We start from the raw sequence: 17,378 nt of genomic DNA, 5'->3' as shown, positions 1-17,378 counted from the left end.
AATAAGTAGATGCTAAAGTGACTGTACAGTATGTTATGACCGTTCCATGATGCCCTGAATGTATCCTACCCGCTGGAAGTATTCCCGGAGACCGTCCCGAACCTCTGCTGCTAAGTCTCGAGACAGCAAATCAGTTGCCAGAGGGTATATGGCCGGCATATATCTCCCAAACTACCCGCGAAGTCAGTATCTACTACGCGCCTGAATGCAAAGCACTTACTGCCTTGTCATCTAGACGGACAAAGCCCTGCATAATCTCGGCAACGACAGGTGTCCATGCCATTATGTTTTTGAGCTGCGTATCGACTCGGAGTTTGTTGTAATCGCCCAGCACACCCAGACCCAACCTAGAAGTGTGTCAGATACGCGGGGGAGATGCATTTGTGTGGCTTACGGCATAAGTCGTCCATGACCTGAGGACGAGCGGCCTGGTGCTCAGGGCGAGAGTCGTAATACATACGAAGGAGAACATGGACCAGAGTCGACGCGCTACTTGACTCCTGCTTGAGAAGGTTAGGCAAGTGCTTCATGAACCCTGCACATAGGTTAGAGATGCAGCATTATAAGCACGACCGGCATACTCACCAACTTTCCAGAGACCAGTCCGTAGGTCTTTGTCCTCGTTGAACATCCTGGCGAACTGGTAGCTATGGTCGAGAACACCCATCAGACGGAGTAAATGCTCGGGGGCATCGTGGTGTAGACTTCGTCATTCCTCAATAGATCATTGGTCATCTCAATGAGCAGAAGCTGCAGGACGCATTTCACGATGATCTGTCGGAAATACGCCGGCGATCGTTGAGTGTGATCTTCACATCGGACTTGAGCTGTCCGCTGTTGTTTGGCGAGAGAGGCGCGGGAAGGATGGCCTGACCGTTTGATTCTTGCAGTCAAGCAGTAGCCACATGTGGGGCAGCAGCCGGATAGTATACTCTTACCGTTGGGATCAGACAGATCTGGAGTGCTGCCATCCAGTTCTATTCGCAGATTATCGTCGAAGAGCTGGTGTGGTGTTGTTGTCCTGAAAGCTTCACGAAGGTAGTAGCGACGCGCTCCCAGCGAGCAGGCTGAGCTTCTTGACATTATTCTCGAGTAGCTGTTGCAGACAGCTCGTTCCGATGCGTGCGAGCGTGTCGTTCTCTATACGATACATGAACATTTGATCTAAAGCAAATGTTGAATGACTTACCTTGACAAATACAGACACACAGAAGATCGAGCAACCCGTCAAGGAAACGCTCCAGCGTCTCGAAGTAGAACGTATATAGGTCGATCAAATTGCGCAATGCCTGGATCATGGTCGTTGAGAGCCAGACACTCATGTCCTCCTGCGTATTGAACGTGTCATATCCTGGCTTGACTTGAGGACGGCGAAGATGGGGAAGAGCAGCTCCTGGCAAACGGTATCCCAAAATCAACCGGGAAGGTCTTGCCATACATTTTGAGCGTAGAGAAGAGCGAATCAAGTGCACTGATGATGGTCAGGCATCGTATCGGCAATAAGGAAGAGGCATGCTCACAGCCGTCGCACTTCCAAATCCTCACCATTCATGATCACATCGTAGAAGCCAAACAATACTGGGAACCAGAACTTGATCATAGGATCATCCGTGCTGCGATCGGTGTCATTCACTCCTACGGTCAGACCACACTCCGGCGAATTGAGCATGATAGGGATGATTCCTCGCAGCATGGCGATGGCCAAAAGACTGATCTTCTGGTACTTGTTCACTTTGCAGAATCCGTGATGCATACGGTCAGGTCAGCGAATGCACCATTACGAACAATGGCCGAGAATGTTCCTTGTTTACGCGGGTGACAAGCTCGAACGCCGAGTTGACGATGCGTTCTAGCACACAGATGAACAAGAGTGTGGTCTCACAATAAGCGACTTACCAGTCGGGACCTTCGAGGCAGCTGAGAAGACACCAAACATCGTTCTCCAACCAGACCTCATGTTTTCCACACGCGCTTGAATCATTTGTTGCAAGCATTGCAACACCTACTTCCGATGAGCTCTTGCCAAGATGGTAATAAGAGTAGGGCTCACCATGTCGCGAATGTCGGGGTTCGAGTTATGTGACATGGTGTGTTCAAACGGCCGGAGGAAGTCCTTCTGGAATTTGAAGTGCGGCAATTCCTCCTTCTCTAAGAACCGCATGGCCAGTTGTCGTAAAGCATCCAGCGCGAAGAATCCGACATGCGGGTTGTTGTGACAGCAGACCTGAATTTACCATGTCAGCATCCATTACGCAGTACACACCAACGCATGCGTACCTGATTGAAGTGTTCGCCGAGAATATCCCACAAATTGTTCCACTCGAGACGAATGCGGCTCATGTTGTAGTACGCGATCTCGACAAGCTTCTGCAGACTGAACAAACGAGGATGCTGCGACAGACCCGAAGATTGGATCTCTTCCCACGAGACGTCGCACAGGGCGCGAACGAAGTCGACGATTGCAGTCTACGGTGCATAAGCAACACGTCGGCAGTCTCAAGGGAAAGACTCACTCCAGAGAGATAATGACTGAGTGAGAACACCATATCGGCAGCGACGGTGATGTGTGTAGATCTGCTCTCGTTCGCTAGCTCTTCCGTAGGTGGTTTGCGGGAACGACTAGAACAAAAGTTAGAACGCACAATCAGTGAATATCCCGTTCATAATACCTCTTGCGACCGTTATCAGGCAACTCGACGCCACTGCTAATGAGTTGCATATGCTCAAGTTGACTGACACAGGTGAGCACTTCACGCCAAGAGCCCTTCAGGTTGTTGCCTTCGTTGACAGCAACGTCGAGCAAAGTCTTGATAGCCTCCATGTTCTTCGTCTTCATCTCACCTAAGTTGTTCAGGAAAGTGAACTTCGCAAGCGTGTGACGAAGGCATTGCGCTCCAGCTCCATGTCGAAGAACGATACTATGCGGATAGCATTCTTGAAGCCATCCAAGCAGATCTCGACTACTTCAGGTCATCCGTATCTTGAAGAGGTCCAGAGATACCTGCCAAGAAGGGGATCCATGCGACTTCGAACATAGGCCGAACATGAATGAAATGTGACGCGCTGAAGAACTGTTCGCTCGACTTGCTCCCCTTGCGCTGTGATCGCATCAACGTCTTGAATAGGCCTGTAATCACCTGTCAGCTTCGGCGACAACCTGCACGTCTATGCGACCCACCTCTGTCTTGCTCGTCATGTTGTTCGACTGCATCATATACGCCTCCTTCTGCAAATCCTACCGACGTTGCGAGAGCACCAGCCAGACCAGGACCAGGCGTTGCAACGATGGGTGTAGCTTCCATCTCGTCCTTCATGCGGATTTCGTTCGACACGATGTCGTCGTAGATCGTTGACAGGAACTCCTCTGGAAGATCTGCATCATCGTTGATCCCGCGGTTGTTCTTGATGAAGTCGGCGAGGGTCATCCGACGTTTGACTTGCGGTTGTGAGCATCGTGTTCAGGAGAATGACAGAGTACGCCAGGATGTATGCCGCGTCTGCAAGGCGTGATTAGACGCGCATATAGTCCACGTATTGCCCACACACCTGCATTTGCGAACGGCGTCGAGGAGTTGCCAGCGATATACCGCTCAGCGAACTTGAGCATGAAACGGTCAATCTTCTGCGCTTCACCCGGAAGCCGGAAGGCTTGCAGGAATGTTCGAAGAGCACAACAAATGCGATTCACGGAACTCCATCATGTCGACGAACGCGTGCATGATAGTGATATTGGCCTCGTCGCTGGCGCACGCTGTCAATTCAAGTCCCACAGACAGGGCAGATATACACGTACCCTTCGCCCAGATACTCGCCGATCATAGTTTTGCTGAGCCCATCGGTCTCGTGCAAGAACTTCGCGATGTCCTTTGGCGCGTTGCTTGGAATGAAGCCCGATTCGAGGAAGAATTGAACTCCCTAGGCACAGTTAGTCACTCGCAGAACAGCCCATCTGCTTGATGCTCACCCGCTTCGGTTTGAAGTTGAACTTTTGATGCCTTCCAACAACGTCGTCTTCTTCTGCTTTGCACTCTCGAACTTACTGGGGTCGTCCGCAGCCTCGGGAGTCGGCTGTCGTGTGGGATCTGCGCTAGGAGGTCCCGGTCTGAGGTCCAAGGACGACGAATCAGGGGTTTCGCTGTCCCTCCTCATTTCATCGGGCACTGCAGAGCGGGCGCTGGGCTCGGGCGGGGCATGATCAGGCTTGTTGTTATCGGACCAGCGGTGCCCCAGACTACGAGCGACTTCAGCACTGCAACTAAGCACTCTAATCCCAGTCGCTTGAGATATTGTTCTGATAAGCCCATGGAGGAAGCATCTGTGCCGCCGGGTCCAGCGAGCGCTGTCGTGCTCAAGGACGGAGGGACTGCCGATTGACTCGGAGTCTTATGTGTAGACCCCGGAGCAGGGCTGACGGGGTCGTTCCCCTTCTGCTGTATGTGCGATACGGGCGCTGTTCCGATCTTGGAGATGATGTTCATGAGGCTGCGAGTGTCGTCAGCGACCGCAAGTGCTTTGGTGGGAGTCGACTTACTGCTCGTAGATATTGTCTGCCGCCTCGCTGTCACAGTCGTAGTTCAGATAGATTTCGACGAGCACTTGCGGGTCTTGGCATAGTCGGTGTACCATGTTCAGGATTACTGCCTTCTGCCGCAGCGTTGCCGTCTTCATTTCCAGTATGGGTATGAAGATTTCGTGAAGTAAGACCTCGATCTCTTTCTAATGAAGAACAGCCATCAGGAATGCAAGCGAACATATGAATTACACTGACCTTCAGCTTTGTACGCAAGCCCGAAATCACCCTCCAGAAAATCTCGACACTGATCTCGAAGACTTGCGGGACGGGACTAACTGCATTGCGACTCAGACACAAACACAGGTACTGGTTGACTGCCTGGACGAATGGTGTGGCTTCGCGAGAGGAGCTTGAGTAGATAATGGCAGATGGTGAGACGAAGAGGGACATGTGCGTGTTGAGAATGGTCAGGACGAGATGCAAAGACAGCAGTTTGGATCGCATTCCATGCGACTTCAGATCGCGCTCGCTACACAATGTAAGAATTCACGAATGGGAGAAGACCACACTGAATTATCTCACCTTTCCGAGTTCAGTGGCTTCATCGTGAGCTTGCACAGCGCGCGGAATACTAGAAATGCATCTTTGATAAACAGGTCATTGATCGATAGTCGTCTACTGCTGTCGTCATCGTCGTCGGGCCCAGCTTCACTGGGAGCAATTTCCGACGGTTCTCTGCCAGTGGTCAGCAGAGGTTCACGTGTAGAAGCGGTGAGAAATACACTCACGGGGCGTACGGGTGTTCTTGAGTGTCGCCGTTTACATGACCGTTCGGTTTATCATCCGGAGCGTCCTCAGACATCGACCCATTGCCGGATCCTTCCTGCGAATGTTCCCCAGGTTGTTGGGAATCGCTGTTCACGAGCGTAGAACCTGTGTAATCCGTCCCAGCCAAAGACGGCCTGATGCTCGGAGGTGGACTCTGCAGTCCTTGCATCGAATTCCTGGACGACCAGGTGGACGAGGGTCGCATCCGCGTCGCCTCGGTCTTGGAGTTCAAGGTCGTCGTAGACTCGCTGCGAGACAGTGATGGCTCAAGCTTCACGCGGCTGAACACATGATTGACCATCTGCGTGAGGCCGCCCTGCGCCACGGTCTGGTTGACGGGGTCAGAACTGAGCAGGAATACGTTGTAGACAGTCCGAACGGCCTTGAGGAGGGATGATTGATGAACGAGGATGGTCGAGGATAAAACTAGGGAGAGGAGAGCTTTTACGATCTGAAGCGAGACCGGGTCTGGAGTTGTTTCGGAATGGCAGGAAGTGATGGTGTGCACAACGATGTCGACGAGGGAAATGGCCGGAAGATTAACGTTTGAACCTGTGGAAATGGAATTCCTGCCATTTGCTGCGGGCGATGGGGGAGGAGAAGGAAATGGTTGCGAGTCGGTATTCTCCACGAAGAACGAGTACGAGATGAGCTTGGAGATACAGTCCAACTAGCAACCATGAGCTTCTCGTTACGGGTCTCGCATGCCAGGCGCAGAGGCTCGAAGATCTCGCGAGGGCGGTCTCCTCCTTGCCCGGACTTGACCAGTTCGAGAGCGCGTTGCACACTCTCCTTCAAGGGGCAGACCGCTTCGCTTCCTTGGATGCTGAGATTGTGTCCAGCGCAGACGTGATCAGCACACTGGAGACGTCTTGCCCCTTGAGACGGTCAGCGAGCGCCGGTGAGATGCAGCAGACGAAGATCTACTGGGCGGGGTCTGCCGGCCAGAACATGGCTGTTTGAGTGCTTCATACCAGTATTGTGCGCTGCAACAGCTGCGCTGCCATTGAGGGGAGTGGTGCTGGCATGCTTTCCCGCCGCGGCGGTGGACCAACAGATTTGGCTGGGGGAGTAGGTGGACGAGGCGACGATGGTTCTCCTTGATCCTGGGCTCTGGGTTTACTACCTGAATACTCTGCTCCGCCAGAGTGTCCTCCTGAGTAATCTCGGCGATATGGTCTACGGCAGGCTGTGACGTAGAAACTTGCTCTTCAGGCGTTGCCGTAACATGTACTTGTTCGCGTGGCTCCTCCGCATGCCGGAAATCCTGCTGTTCATCCGCGTTAAGGTCAACATCTACCATGGAATCACCTCCCACAGGAGACGCATGCGACTGTTCCACTGGCTGGGCCGTTGACGCGTCGACCTGTGCTAAGACATATGGCGTGTCGGCATAGTCGAGCTGCGGAGAAGTAGGCAAAGGTATCGACGCTGCGCTTTGTGAGTCGACAGTGTCCATTCTCTGCGTCGTCGGGCGACGGAGAGCAGACGAGGGAGGATGTCTGCGCAGTAACTCGGTGGCGGAGTGAGAGCTTCAACGGTCGGTATACAATCATCGGTTCCCGTCTGCTCAAGCGCGCGTTGGTCTCCGGCGTCTCCGGCTCATCTCGATCGCATTCGCCCTTCAGATCCTCTTCCACTTTTGCACTCGCCATCTTTCCGCTGCTCACCGTGTCCGACCGTGTCGTGCTATCATTGCCATTGCACAGCATGTCTACGAACGGCGCATCTATCCCTGTGGGCGCGTCTGCGGCTGTTCTCAAGCCTTCCGAGCCTGTGCCGGACGTCGCGGTGTCGGTGGAAGGACCGAACTTCGACCAGGATGTCTCTCTTGCCCAGCTGCTCGACAGCTACAAGCGTATTGGTTTCAGGCAAGCAGCCTGGCGAGAGCGATTGAAATAGTCAACCAAATGGTGAGTCCCCGCCATGCATCCGCCCAAACCGTCCATAATCGCCGTTCACAGAGAAAATGGCGGCTTTCGGACGAGCCTCTCACGGAGGACGAGTCAGAAGAATATCGACCTCAGGAGGTACGGGAGCAGACCAAATGCGACGTGTTCTTGGGCTACACTTCCAACCTCATCTCGTCCGGTCTGCGCGAAGTCATCCTGCACCTCGTAAAGCACAAGCACGTCCGAGCCATTGTGACTACAGCTGGAGGCATCGAAGAAGACTTCATAAAATGCCTAGGCAAGACGTACCTTGCTGACTTCAATCTGGACGGGGCAGACCTCCGGCGACGGGGAATGAATCGTATTGGCAACCTCGTCGTGCCGAATGACAACTACTGCAAATTCGAGGACTGGCTTACGCCTATCTTGGACCAGATGCTTGCTGAGCAGAAGGAAACCGGGGAGGTATGGTCGCCTAGCTCCTTCATCAGAAGGCTTGGGCAGGAAATCAATAACGAAGAGTCTGTGTACTACTGGGCGTACAAAGTGAATGAAATTGGCAATTCGTCAAATGACTGTACGAGTGCTGAGTATCGATATGTAGAACGACATCCCTGTGTTCTGTCCTGCCCTGACAGATGGGTCACTGGGCGACATGATCTACTTCCACTCATTCAAAAACCCGGGCCTGATAGTTGACATCGTACGCGACATCCGCGCTCTCAACGAGCTGTCCCGCAAGTCGAAGAAGGCGGGGATGATAATCCTCGGCGGCGGTGTCTGTAAGCACCAAATAGCCAATGCAATGCTCATTGTGAGTCTTCCTGTCCAAACCACAGTCGAACCCTCATAACGATACTTCCAGCGCAACGGTGCCGACTTTTCGGTATACATAGTAAGGTTCTATTCACATAGAATCACCTAGTCGCTCAAGTGAACGGCCTTGTAGAACACCGGGCAGGAGTTCGACGGATCCGATTCCGGTGCCCGACCTGACGAAGCGGTCTCGTGGGGGAAGATCCGTGCAGGCTCAGAGTCTGTGAAGGTCCGTACTTGACCACTCCCGACGAATGTGCTCTGACATGCGTGCCACAGGTTTTCGCGGACGCCACGCTTGTTTTCCCCCTCCTGGTGGCTGCGACTTTCGCACAGGATGTACCCCGACAAAATGGAGCTTAGTCACTAGAATGGCTGTCACTGGTACTAGTGTACGGTACCGGGCAGAAAGTAAAATGTAGCATTATCGAAGTGTAGCCATATGTGCACGGAGAATATTTCATGTCCACGATTTCATTGCCTCGCGAGTGCTGGTTAGGTGGTCCCGGTCAGGCCTGCAGGCTTCAAGTTGAAGTTGAAGTGGGCTGCAGGTTGAGGCCGGTTCAAAAAGAGCCAAAAATGACCACCGCAGGGGTCGAACCTGCAATCTCCTGATTACCGAATCGTAGTCAGACGCGATGCCATTTCGCCAGGCGGCCATGTAAGAATGATGTGTTAACGGAATATATGCAAAGTTCTATCAAAGTACCTGCGATTGGGCGCGATCAACGCAACTTACCCATGAACATAACCTCAAGCATCCTCATCGTCGTATTCGAAGAGTCGACATTTCTCGTAATGAGAAGCCAAAGCTTGTCGGATTTCGTCGGCTGTACAGCCTGAGTGATTGATTCGCCGCAGCGCCAGCAGAAGTGTCTGCAGTAGTATAGCTTCCGTTAGAACACTGGGAGTGACTCCACAGGGTGGAATATACGTGCGTGTTGCATCCCGGAGACGTGCACTGGGGTCAGCGGTGGTACCATGTCAGCATACTGACTCGCGGAAGCTCCAGCTATTCTTCCAGTCGTGCTCACCTTCATGTGATTGCAGCCATCGATCTTCTCGGTCGGTGTCTGGCATCCTGCATTGAATAGAGTTAACCGAAGCAACGACAGGGCCGTTATCTGAGTCAGAGCTTGATACTTACCTGGACAATATCTCCATCCCCGCTCTTGCATGAGATGTTTGAATTCGGACGTGCCATCGCACGTATGCTCATGTACATCGCCGACAATTTCTTGGGAACAATTCTTGCACCATACATGTTGGCACCCCCGCAGAGGACAGGTCAGGAATTCGGTAGTCGCAAATTCCGCCTTGTCAACGAACATAGTGTTCTGGCACCTATATTAAATCCTACATCAAGGATCGTCATATTTACAAGTGATAAGTGCCTACTTACTTGCGACAATGTATCACGACCGAGAACGCGGCCATTTGCATTTCGTTGAACGCCTCGTATTGCTTCTCTGTCAGGCCAAGCTGTTGCACAAGCGAATCGTTTATCACTGAGACGCGAGTCAGTGAGGCGATCATCCTTCACGCTTGGAATCAACGTACCTCCCAACTCCTTTTTCTCTGTGCCCACAACGCACGACGGACACAAGATTGGGTACTGGTGCTCCTCGATTTTTGCCCCGATGGAACCGCGTAAGCAGTCCCTACAGAATTGATGTCCGCATGGCTCGACCCATGCAACATCGTCGATGGGGCATGCCTCAAAACATATAGCACAGTGAAATGGGCTCGTCTGTGCCAATTTCAAGTCTTCCATCTCACGAACTAGTTGCGAATGCTCGCGGTCAAACTCTCGCTGCAACGCTGCAGCGATACTCGCGTCCTGCCAAGCAACTTGTCCACGACTGTTCAGGTGCCCCGGTGTGTCAAACCGGATTTTCGGCCAGGCATAGCAACATGAGGGTTCTTGACTTAAAGCCGGAGGCACTGCTATTCGCTCTGTGTCAGTTCACTCAATACTGGTGCTTGGAAAGTAGCCTTGGTACGTACGACGACGAATCATCACGGCCTACCACGTTGAGGATGTTGCGTAGCCAACCGGCGTCGCGTCTTGCAGGCTCGGGGGTGCTCTCTACCCAAACGCCGTCCACGCTGTCATCCAAAAGATAGCCTCTGGAAAACGGATCATGCGGTCGACGTCGGTTCTGCGCGTGGAGCCCTACGACTTCGTACTCCAGTAAGGTGACCTTGTTTGTCAATTTCGCTTTCTCAGCCAGCAGGTCGTGGTTCTGGCACTCCAGCTCCGAAACCCTCGCCTTCAGCCCGAGGACGTCGAGGCTAGCCTCTAGGGTCGCATCTTCCAGTTCCTTGGACGCGAATGGCATCTGGCGAGCTGCGAATATGTGTGCGGAGAACTGTGCCAGATACTGTACCTGCCACTGAGCTTCATCATCTGCCAGCAAGCTTTCATCGAAGCTCAGAAGTTGCGCGAGGTATGATGCTGCGTCGTCCATCGACTTGAACACGATAAAGGCAGCGCCGTCCGGATGATCCGGGCGTGGATGTGAGTCGTAAACCACGAAAGTGTCTGCGCCGGCCGTCGTCGTGACGGGCTTCATACAAGAGATGATCTCTGGCGGACGAGTAATGACAGCACTGGCTGAAACCCCGCTCGTCTGCGTCGTCTGCGAGAGGCGCCTGGGATGGATGATCAGGCTCAAGTGGGATTCAGGCAACACGATGCGTACACCAATACGTGTTTGAATTCTTGGAGCCTACAGCGACCGTAGGAAGAATGCAGCAGCTTGAGCGACTTGTGGAATATCGGTGTCTTATATATATCAGTGACACTCAGGTGCGCTGTTTGAGACCACGATGAACATGGCCGCAGGATTTCCTGTGTGATATGCTTAGCAGGATCGAAGAGCTGGGATATAAATCATTACCTCTGTGATTTCACGTTGCACCATCTTGTCCAGGATATCACCGTCCGGAGGTCCCCCATTCCGAGATCGCCTCTGCTCCAATCCCAAGACTATGCGAGCGCAGTTGAGCGAGGCAAGTCCACACGCAGACTCGCCACCGCCATTCTCGCTGTACTGCCCCCTCCCAGCATACCAGACGATGTGATTATTGACATGAGCGTAGGCGGTGGAGTTAGCGACCTCGGCTGCCATAGATCGGTAGAAGCGGAAGCAACGATGAGCAGGAGGCGAGCAGAGAAACCGAGAACGGCAGCTGACGAGTTATAGGTCGTTCCGACCGCAGAGAGCCACTCGACCCTGGCAATCATTCAATAAGCTTCCGCAAGCTATGAGCTTCTTTGCCGTGCGATCACCAACACAACGCTGCATGTTTTTCCTATACGAGGCTTCCTTCATAACGGAAATAGAAAGCATTGAACTTACTTACAACGAGACTTAGGCGTGCCCCGTCCACGATGTCTTGAACCACAGATATCAGAAGACCGGTAGCGGCACATACACGAGCTGTTGGCAACGCGTTGAAGCGTGTTGAACAGACGAGTCCAGACGATAACGAAGTACAAAGGGCGTGCGGTACGTCATCGTGGTCGCGGGGCAGAGCGAGGTAAGGTAGTTAGTGTCTTCACACCACTCTGCACTGAAAGAGGTTCCTACGATTCCAAAGTCCAAGCGTATGTGGCGACCTTGAACGCGCGATCGAACAAGCTAAGAAGACGCGGCGCCCCTCAGACCTGAGGCCTGAGCGGGGATGCTGTAGCCTGAGTGCCCTATCCATGTCAGGGCACAACAAGGAGCGATGGCCTTGAGGTCCGTCAGGGTGCTTGCGTTCAGGTTCCTTACTGCGTGTGAAGGCATAAGTTGGAACACGAAGAGGAACAACGCACCGCCGCCGTGTGCGTCAGACGGCCCATCCACATCAGGTAACGACGACCTAGGACCTCTGAGGATCACAAGGCGGCTCTTAAGTAGTCACTGACCGGAGATCAAATGAAGAGGTAGTAGTCTGACGAGTGATGAAAGGGGCAGACCTGCTTGCTCGGATCCGAATGTGGCGGTCCGGCTGCTCGCCATAGAAAGGCGGCAGGATCCGCATATGCTGGCTCTCACAGGCGTTCCAGAGTGCCATGGTGGTGGCACTGGTGATAGCTGCAGGACCTGTCACAATTGAATCAAGTCAAAAGGTGTTGATGCACGTACCTCAAGGCCTCAAGGCCTCACCGCTGGCTGGCACTTTGACCGTACATTGCCGAAGTAAGGGCCGAACAGGTCCGCAGGTGTCAGACCCACACCCACACAACGAGTCTAATGATGATCAGTCACCCGGTGTATGTACTGCGCCAGTGGAGCATCAGGAGCATAGCATACCAAGGCCAAAGAGGGTATACTGCTATGCGAGGCAGGCGACCTTCTTCATGCTGCTGCCGTGAGCCTCGAGCTCGTTATGTCCGTGATAGCAAGGGTTGGACGTTGGACTGCGACAGTCGTGCAGCATAGCTATATATATTCCTGGCTGTCGGAAGTGCCGTCGATGCACTACCCAAGCAAAGCTGTTGATAGCATGATTTAGGACCACTCCTGATGCCGCCCAACGATGGATGGGACACTTGAGCTTGAGACCTTGCCACTTCGGATGGGCCACAATAGAAGCTCTGTACCTCCTGAGTGCGCACTTACAGCGTGAGCGACGACGCTGCTTCTCACCTGCAGCAGAATCGGAGTTGTGGAGCGATCGCCGTATCCTGGTGGTCGCAGGACGTGCCGGTTGATGTAGCAAACACGGACGGCCGAGGGCTTCTCAAGCTCAAGGCTCAAGACTCGGACCGCCACCATTGCTTGACCATTGCTATGCTACGCCACCTCCGTCAGGTGTCACAATGTGTCCCGGATCGGAAAGGTGTCAACTCACCAGCTAGGTTTTGATGATATATGTAGGCGGTCTACCATTCATGCACACTACTAAGGGATGAACATGCACCAGACATCCTGCAGCTGGACGAATCCCTAGGAGCCACGAAGGCTTAGATACACAGTATATCCACCAGTACTCTACCTTGATATTGTACTCAGCAGGTAACCGTATCCGAACGTATACGTACGTCGTACGAAGAATGTAATCGTATTCGTATTCGTACACCTAGACTATATACCGGTAGAAGGCACACGCACACTCTGGCCCAGGCGCCCTGCGTGTGCAAGCCACCGAGCCAGAGACCCAGTCAGGAGAGGAAGAACGTACAAGAGACGAAGCGGGAAGGAACGCGGTCGGGAGAGGGCAGTGGGAGGCACTTGCAAGACAGGAAGGCATAAATACTGCGAACCAGTCAGGCGAGGGATGAGCGCCACATGAGATTGCGATACCGGAGCGACACCAAGGATTTGCGTCCATGATGAGGCAGGGGTGGCCGAGGAGGTAGGATAACGGGGGAATACAGCTACAGTAGAATTATGTCACAAGTCGTTAATTGGGCAGTTGCTCGCTCAGAGGAGCGGCCCTGTCTCTGACTTCTCGTCTACTGCAGAAAAGCCGCTGTCCTTGCGCACTCCTGCCGAGCGCGGAATCGAGTTGTGATGGCGGTGCCCGTGGAGGGACGCGGAGCGGCTGTGTCTATGCGAGCGCGGCGATGACGAGCCCGAGCTCGAGCCATCCTCCGCGGACGTCCGACGGGGATCCATGCCTCCGTAGCGTTCATCTTCCGTGCTTCCGACTCAGACATGCCGCCGACCGGGATCGGCGCATAAACGACGATATTTCCCGAGCCGGAGCGGGAATGTGAGGATGTGTCATAGTGATTGAACGCAATCGCAGACGACTGGGGCGATGTGGGCGTCGGGAGGAGATAGATGCGGTGCAAGGAGTCGTGTTGAGCTGACGCAGGCTGGTGTGCTGGGACTTGCTGATAACGGCATCACGCCACATGTATCGGTAATGCTTTGAGAGCGCGATGAGCGTATGGAGCTGTGATGGGGTTTGCATGTCAGTCAGGAACGGGGCGACACTAACTAAGAGGGTACGACGCGGATGACGATGAGAATGAACATGATGCCAATCATCCCGACGACGGCGCGGTCGAACCACAGCTCGCAATTCTCCACGTTGAGGCCCATTTCGACCATGTCACGCATGAGATCAGGATGCCGCGAGAGCTCCTCGCAGACACCTGTCCGGACGTACGGGGTGCTGTACGAAGTATAACTGACGAACAGCGTGGAGACGGTGATGAAGCGAAGTCGGCGATGGAGTAGTCGCGGTAGAAGCGGACAAAGGAGGGGATGGTCTGCACGCAGAACGCAAGAGACGTCAATGATGGCGCGCCCAGAATGCTCAAAGACCACGCACCTTCGCGAGACCTAGGAAGCCGACAAAACATGCCAGCGACGCTGCGGCAAAGTAGGTCGACAACAATCCCCACACAATCTTGACGCTATCCACCCTCCACACGTCTCCCGAGCCCTCCCACTCTGACTCCGACTCCCATCCGAGCGAGCGCCATAGGGCGAGGAGGCGGACCGCGAGCACAAAGTTGAGGCCAGCGCCGACGAGCGACGCTGCGATTGATACGGACCTAAGGGGGCGCACAAACATAATTCTAGCGTCAGCACACCGCCCGAGTTTTCGAGCACAAGAGAAGGCGTGAGGCAAATGGAAGAAGACCGAGGAAAGGCTAAATGAGAGTGGTGCAGCTGGATCTGGAGTGGAGGAGGGTAGGAAAGAGGTACGCGATTGGCGGAGTGGAACGACACCAGGTGCTGGAAGCTGCGGATGATGCATCTCGGAGTCGTGCGACTTACCTCTCGAAGCGGCGCGTCATGCCGGGATCTGCCGGGGGCTGCTTGGCTGTGGCTGGCGGGGCTGGCGGGCGTCGGGGGCGGGGGTGAGGGGGAGAGGGGAGGGCGGGGAGAGAGGAGGAGGGCACGACGAGGACTAGAAGAGGGAGACGACGGGGCCGAGCAGAGCGGGCGACGCGGTCGGCGTGCCCATACAAAAGTATTACGGTGGCTCGGCGCTAAAGTGTGAAGGTAGTACTCCTCCCCGCCCGGCCGGCTTCGCTCAGCCTTTCATTCTCCGCCCGCATCCGCGTCAGCCTCGATCCCGCTCGCAGCTTGGCCATGACTGGAATATTCCTGCGACCTGCGCGCGCACTCTGCATGCACCGCCTGATTTTTCTCGTTGTTTTCACCATGCCCTCGTACGAGTGCAAACTGTCGGACTACTCTCTCGGAGAATGTCGGTCCTCTCATGGCCGGCTGGCCTCCGTCAGCGGGCGGTAGCCGGTGGGCTCGGTCGTTCCGAATCGATCATGTTTGCATCGCAAGCATCTTCCGCAACTCACGCCATCCGCATGTTCCCTCCGGTACCGACTCCATGGCCAGCATGACCTAGCTGCCCGAATGAAACGACTAGCATCGTGTCTCTGCAACCATCGCCAACCCACCGAGGCAGTACGCTCACCCATCCAGTCGTTTGTCATACTGCATGACAATCAATATCTTGTGTTCGCTGAAACGTCTAGACCGGTCTTTCCATAGCGTTCCAGGCAAAGTTGGTAGTGGTCAAAATGATCCTCGCATGCCATTTGCACAGCCAGCCTACTGTGTGTCAGCCATGGTATAGATGTCCGGCTCATCATGCATCATGCATCACCGCACCTCCGGGGCAGCCAGTCTAACGTGGAAGGCAATTAATTGGTCGACTCAGTCAGCTTATGCCGCTCAAGTGAGGCCCTACCCCTTACACACGATCGTCCTGCTGCCACCAAACCTTGATTTGATAACCCACGCCGCCGGGCCCGCGGTGGACAACGACGAGATTCGAAGAGGTGACACTCAACAGAGAAGACGGGCGTCGTGGGATCTGCGGGAACGATACCCGTATGACCCACACAATTGGTCCGGCAGACGGGATCAAAGAGGTACGTCTCCAAACCGTCTTGACTCTCGGCTAGAGGCGGGAAATGAAGGCCATACAATACACAGCGTGTCCACGTTTGTGGTACAGTAATGGCCCGTCGTAGACACCGCATTTAGTCGTCGTCGGATGCTCTCACTCGGCACTCGCTCGGCAGTGCAACGCGCGAAAGCATCTAGACATGCTACAAATCCTCAGGTGCGTCGCTCATTGGTGTCGGCCTCGCTCGTTTGCTCGACAATATCCCTCCAAGAATGGTCAGGTTCCTATAGTGATTCCATCAGCACAGGTATCACACGGGGAACAGATGGCCACTTCACAATGTGTCTCAACCCATGTTCGTCGACAGCTTGCTGTCTCCGCGCGTGAGTAAGTGCTCCGGCCGCGATCAGGATACCAATGGTCAGTCCCTGCGCCCACATACGCGCCTGCACAATCTAGGCATCCAATCGTCCTCACTTCAACACCGGTGACTGTCATGCATGCCAAGTAAGCCTACCTTTTGTGGCATCGTCTGGTATCTGGTTGAGGCGCCTTAGTCAGTACGAATGTTGACGCCTCCATCGTGTTGTGGTACGTACTTGTCCCGCATGATCCAGCCAAACGCGCCTACCATGTCGCCGCCCACGCACCGCCAATTAAACCATATTCGTGTCTTCCCGCGACGTCCTTCAGCTTCTCCAGCGGTCCCATCTTATCCCAGCGATCCTGCACGCGCTGCTGAAGGATATCAAGCTCATGCGCGCCGGCATCGTTCCTGCGTTCATCCGATACAACACGGCAACATCAGCCATCGAGCAAGAGACAGGATCGCCGAACTCCCACGTACCAGTGTTCCTTCTCGTACCGCAGCCCTGCGTGTTCTGCGTTGATAACAAAGGCGGGGACGGCCACGAGATGACGCCGAACGCCTTGAGCGATGGCGGGAGCTGGCGGTAGTACGCCCAGCGGCGGTTCAGGATGTAGGAGGTGGGCAGGGCGAAGGCCAGCCGCCCGTGAATCCCTTGGCGCCGCCGACGATGGTGGCGCGCATCTGCGCGCTGCGCTCATCTTCAGAGACGATCTAGGCTCAAATGAGGTCTTGAGTTATTGTGTGTTCGTACACGCGTTGTGACCTACTTTCATGGTTCAAGGATGTATGGGTTCTCTGCCAGGCTGCAGTACGTAGTTGAAGTAGGTCGCAGAAGAACAACGAAGTGCGCACCTTGGACGGCGGTTATATGCACGACGGGCCCTGCGAGCTCCTGCATGACGCTACGGGATCGTTCGGCTTGCATGAGTGTTCACGCCTAGCAGACGCGTGACGTCATGCGTACAGTACTGTACCTTCCCAAAACGGAGACACAGACGCTGTCCGAGTTTCCCCGGCCTCTGACACGCTACACGTGACCTCATTATTGCGGGACGCGAAGCCTGCAGACGCGTCTCGTCCCGACCACTCGGAACAGCTTGCGAACAATGTTCCTCCGCACAGAATGTTT

The 17,378-nt window shown here is 54.4% G+C and overlaps 6 protein-coding genes and 1 non-coding gene across 7 annotated transcripts; 1 reads left to right on the top strand and 6 right to left on the bottom strand.

Moving 5' to 3' along the window:
• Positions 1-33: 33 nt before the first annotated feature.
• Positions 34-6,800, bottom strand: B0H18DRAFT_1081023 (guanine nucleotide exchange factor in Golgi transport N-terminal-domain-containing protein; the record flags this gene model as incomplete). The annotated part of the gene is given in 36 exon segments (XM_048031320.1): positions 34-171; positions 221-347; positions 367-535; positions 586-682; positions 706-774; positions 816-883; positions 939-1,002; positions 1,035-1,052; positions 1,082-1,140; positions 1,190-1,328; positions 1,370-1,393; positions 1,420-1,471; positions 1,521-1,723; positions 1,812-1,849; positions 1,897-2,002; positions 2,051-2,224; positions 2,278-2,466; positions 2,514-2,619; positions 2,670-2,841; positions 2,865-2,963; positions 3,002-3,137; positions 3,179-3,220; positions 3,240-3,401; positions 3,472-3,497; positions 3,547-3,648; positions 3,689-3,741; positions 3,794-3,911; positions 3,987-4,160; positions 4,217-4,482; positions 4,532-4,716; positions 4,769-5,042; positions 5,096-5,248; positions 5,302-5,966; positions 6,005-6,167; positions 6,211-6,296; positions 6,468-6,800. The coding sequence occupies 36 exon segments, from the start codon at positions 6,798-6,800 to the stop codon at positions 34-36; spliced, it is 5,049 nt and encodes a 1,682-aa protein (XP_047901119.1).
• Positions 6,801-6,988: 188 nt separating this feature from the next.
• On the top strand, positions 6,989-8,531 carry B0H18DRAFT_966490 (Deoxyhypusine synthase). Its single transcript, XM_048043344.1, has 6 exons — positions 6,989-7,205; positions 7,244-7,779; positions 7,838-8,047; positions 8,099-8,128; positions 8,183-8,278; positions 8,329-8,531. Exons 1-6 carry the CDS (start codon positions 7,052-7,054, stop codon positions 8,410-8,412), a joined length of 1,110 nt encoding a protein of 369 aa, XP_047901118.1. The 5' UTR covers positions 6,989-7,051; the 3' UTR covers positions 8,413-8,531.
• A 98-nt stretch (positions 8,532-8,629) lies between these two features.
• Positions 8,630-8,708, bottom strand: B0H18DRAFT_t2. The gene has a single exon. It is a non-coding gene; the product is annotated as a tRNA-Arg (tRNA).
• Positions 8,709-8,717: 9 nt separating this feature from the next.
• Positions 8,718-10,209, bottom strand: B0H18DRAFT_966486 (uncharacterized protein). Its single transcript, XM_048043343.1, has 7 exons — positions 10,057-10,209; positions 9,939-9,996; positions 9,610-9,900; positions 9,452-9,557; positions 9,151-9,393; positions 8,886-8,925; positions 8,718-8,841 (listed from the first exon to the last, which is right to left on the bottom strand). The coding sequence occupies exons 2-7, from the start codon at positions 9,955-9,957 to the stop codon at positions 8,803-8,805; spliced, it is 738 nt and encodes a 245-aa protein (XP_047901117.1). The 5' UTR covers positions 9,958-9,996; positions 10,057-10,209; the 3' UTR covers positions 8,718-8,802.
• On the bottom strand, positions 9,828-11,940 carry B0H18DRAFT_9992 (uncharacterized protein). Its single transcript, XM_048045545.1, has 8 exons — positions 11,646-11,940; positions 11,415-11,495; positions 11,349-11,354; positions 11,250-11,288; positions 10,953-11,176; positions 10,755-10,903; positions 10,057-10,704; positions 9,828-9,996 (listed from the first exon to the last, which is right to left on the bottom strand). The coding sequence occupies exons 1-8, from the start codon at positions 11,764-11,766 to the stop codon at positions 9,933-9,935; spliced, it is 1,332 nt and encodes a 443-aa protein (XP_047901116.1). The 5' UTR covers positions 11,767-11,940; the 3' UTR covers positions 9,828-9,932.
• Positions 11,941-12,981: 1,041 nt separating this feature from the next.
• Positions 12,982-14,952, bottom strand: B0H18DRAFT_966484 (uncharacterized protein). The gene is made up of 7 exons (XM_048043342.1): positions 14,781-14,952; positions 14,329-14,554; positions 14,205-14,266; positions 14,007-14,184; positions 13,894-13,947; positions 13,698-13,867; positions 12,982-13,626 (listed from the first exon to the last, which is right to left on the bottom strand). The coding sequence occupies exons 1-7, from the start codon at positions 14,798-14,800 to the stop codon at positions 13,470-13,472; spliced, it is 867 nt and encodes a 288-aa protein (XP_047901115.1). The 5' UTR covers positions 14,801-14,952; the 3' UTR covers positions 12,982-13,469.
• Positions 14,953-15,840: 888 nt separating this feature from the next.
• On the bottom strand, positions 15,841-17,310 carry B0H18DRAFT_966476 (uncharacterized protein). Its single transcript, XM_048043341.1, has 7 exons — positions 17,102-17,310; positions 16,792-16,900; positions 16,530-16,654; positions 16,479-16,506; positions 16,397-16,418; positions 16,218-16,334; positions 15,841-16,163 (listed from the first exon to the last, which is right to left on the bottom strand). The coding sequence occupies exons 1-7, from the start codon at positions 17,172-17,174 to the stop codon at positions 16,092-16,094; spliced, it is 546 nt and encodes a 181-aa protein (XP_047901114.1). The 5' UTR covers positions 17,175-17,310; the 3' UTR covers positions 15,841-16,091.
• Positions 17,311-17,378: the final 68 nt, after the last annotated feature.

The sequence above is a fragment of the Fomitopsis serialis genome (assembly GCF_022376445.1).
Source record: "Fomitopsis serialis strain Sig1Antser10 chromosome Unknown B0H18scaffold_1, whole genome shotgun sequence".
Taxonomy (NCBI): Eukaryota; Fungi; Basidiomycota; class Agaricomycetes; order Polyporales; family Fomitopsidaceae; genus Fomitopsis; species Fomitopsis serialis.
Note: the sequence above shows the minus strand (reverse complement) of the source record. Positions and strands in the feature narration are given on the sequence as shown.

Coding starts and splice junctions, on each gene's coding strand:
- B0H18DRAFT_9992 (XM_048045545.1), bottom strand. CDS start 11,766: ATGGATAGGGCACTCAGGCTACAGCATCCCCGCTCAGGCCTCAGGTCT. Junction 10,904..10,952: donor TGCAACGTGAAATCACAGAG/GTAATGATTTAT, acceptor CATATCACACAG/GAAATCCTGCGGCCATGTTC. Junction 10,705..10,754: donor GAATTCAAACACGTATTGGT/GTACGCATCGTG, acceptor CATCCATCCCAG/GCGCCTCTCGCAGACGACGC.
- B0H18DRAFT_966484 (XM_048043342.1), bottom strand. CDS start 14,800: ATGACGCGCCGCTTCGAGAG. Junction 14,267..14,328: donor GCTTCCTAGGTCTCGCGAAG/GTGCGTGGTCTT, acceptor TTCTGCGTGCAG/ACCATCCCCTCCTTTGTCCG. Junction 13,868..13,893: donor GATACATGTGGCGTGATGCC/GTTATCAGCAAG, acceptor CCAGCACACCAG/CCTGCGTCAGCTCAACACGA.
- B0H18DRAFT_966486 (XM_048043343.1), bottom strand. Junction 8,926..9,150: donor ACGGCCCTGTCGTTGCTTCG/GTTAACTCTATT, acceptor ATACTACTGCAG/ACACTTCTGCTGGCGCTGCG. Junction 8,842..8,885: donor GCGAATCAATCACTCAGGCT/GTACAGCCGACG, acceptor TCTCATTACGAG/AAATGTCGACTCTTCGAATA.
- B0H18DRAFT_966476 (XM_048043341.1), bottom strand. CDS start 17,174: ATGCAAGCCGAACGATCCCGTAGCGTCATGCAGGAGCTCGCAGGGCCC. Junction 16,655..16,791: donor AAGGCGTTCGGCGTCATCTC/GTGGCCGTCCCC, acceptor GGATGAACGCAG/GAACGATGCCGGCGCGCATG. Junction 16,419..16,478: donor GGCTGGATCATGCGGGACAA/GTACGTACCACA, acceptor CGCCTCAACCAG/ATACCAGACGATGCCACAAA.
- B0H18DRAFT_966490 (XM_048043344.1), top strand. CDS start 7,052: ATGTCTACGAACGGCGCATCTATCCCTGTGGGCGCGTCTGCGGCTGTT. Junction 7,780..7,837: donor TGTACTACTGGGCGTACAAA/GTGAATGAAATT, acceptor ATCGATATGTAG/AACGACATCCCTGTGTTCTG. Junction 8,279..8,328: donor CAGGCTCAGAGTCTGTGAAG/GTCCGTACTTGA, acceptor TGCGTGCCACAG/GTTTTCGCGGACGCCACGCT.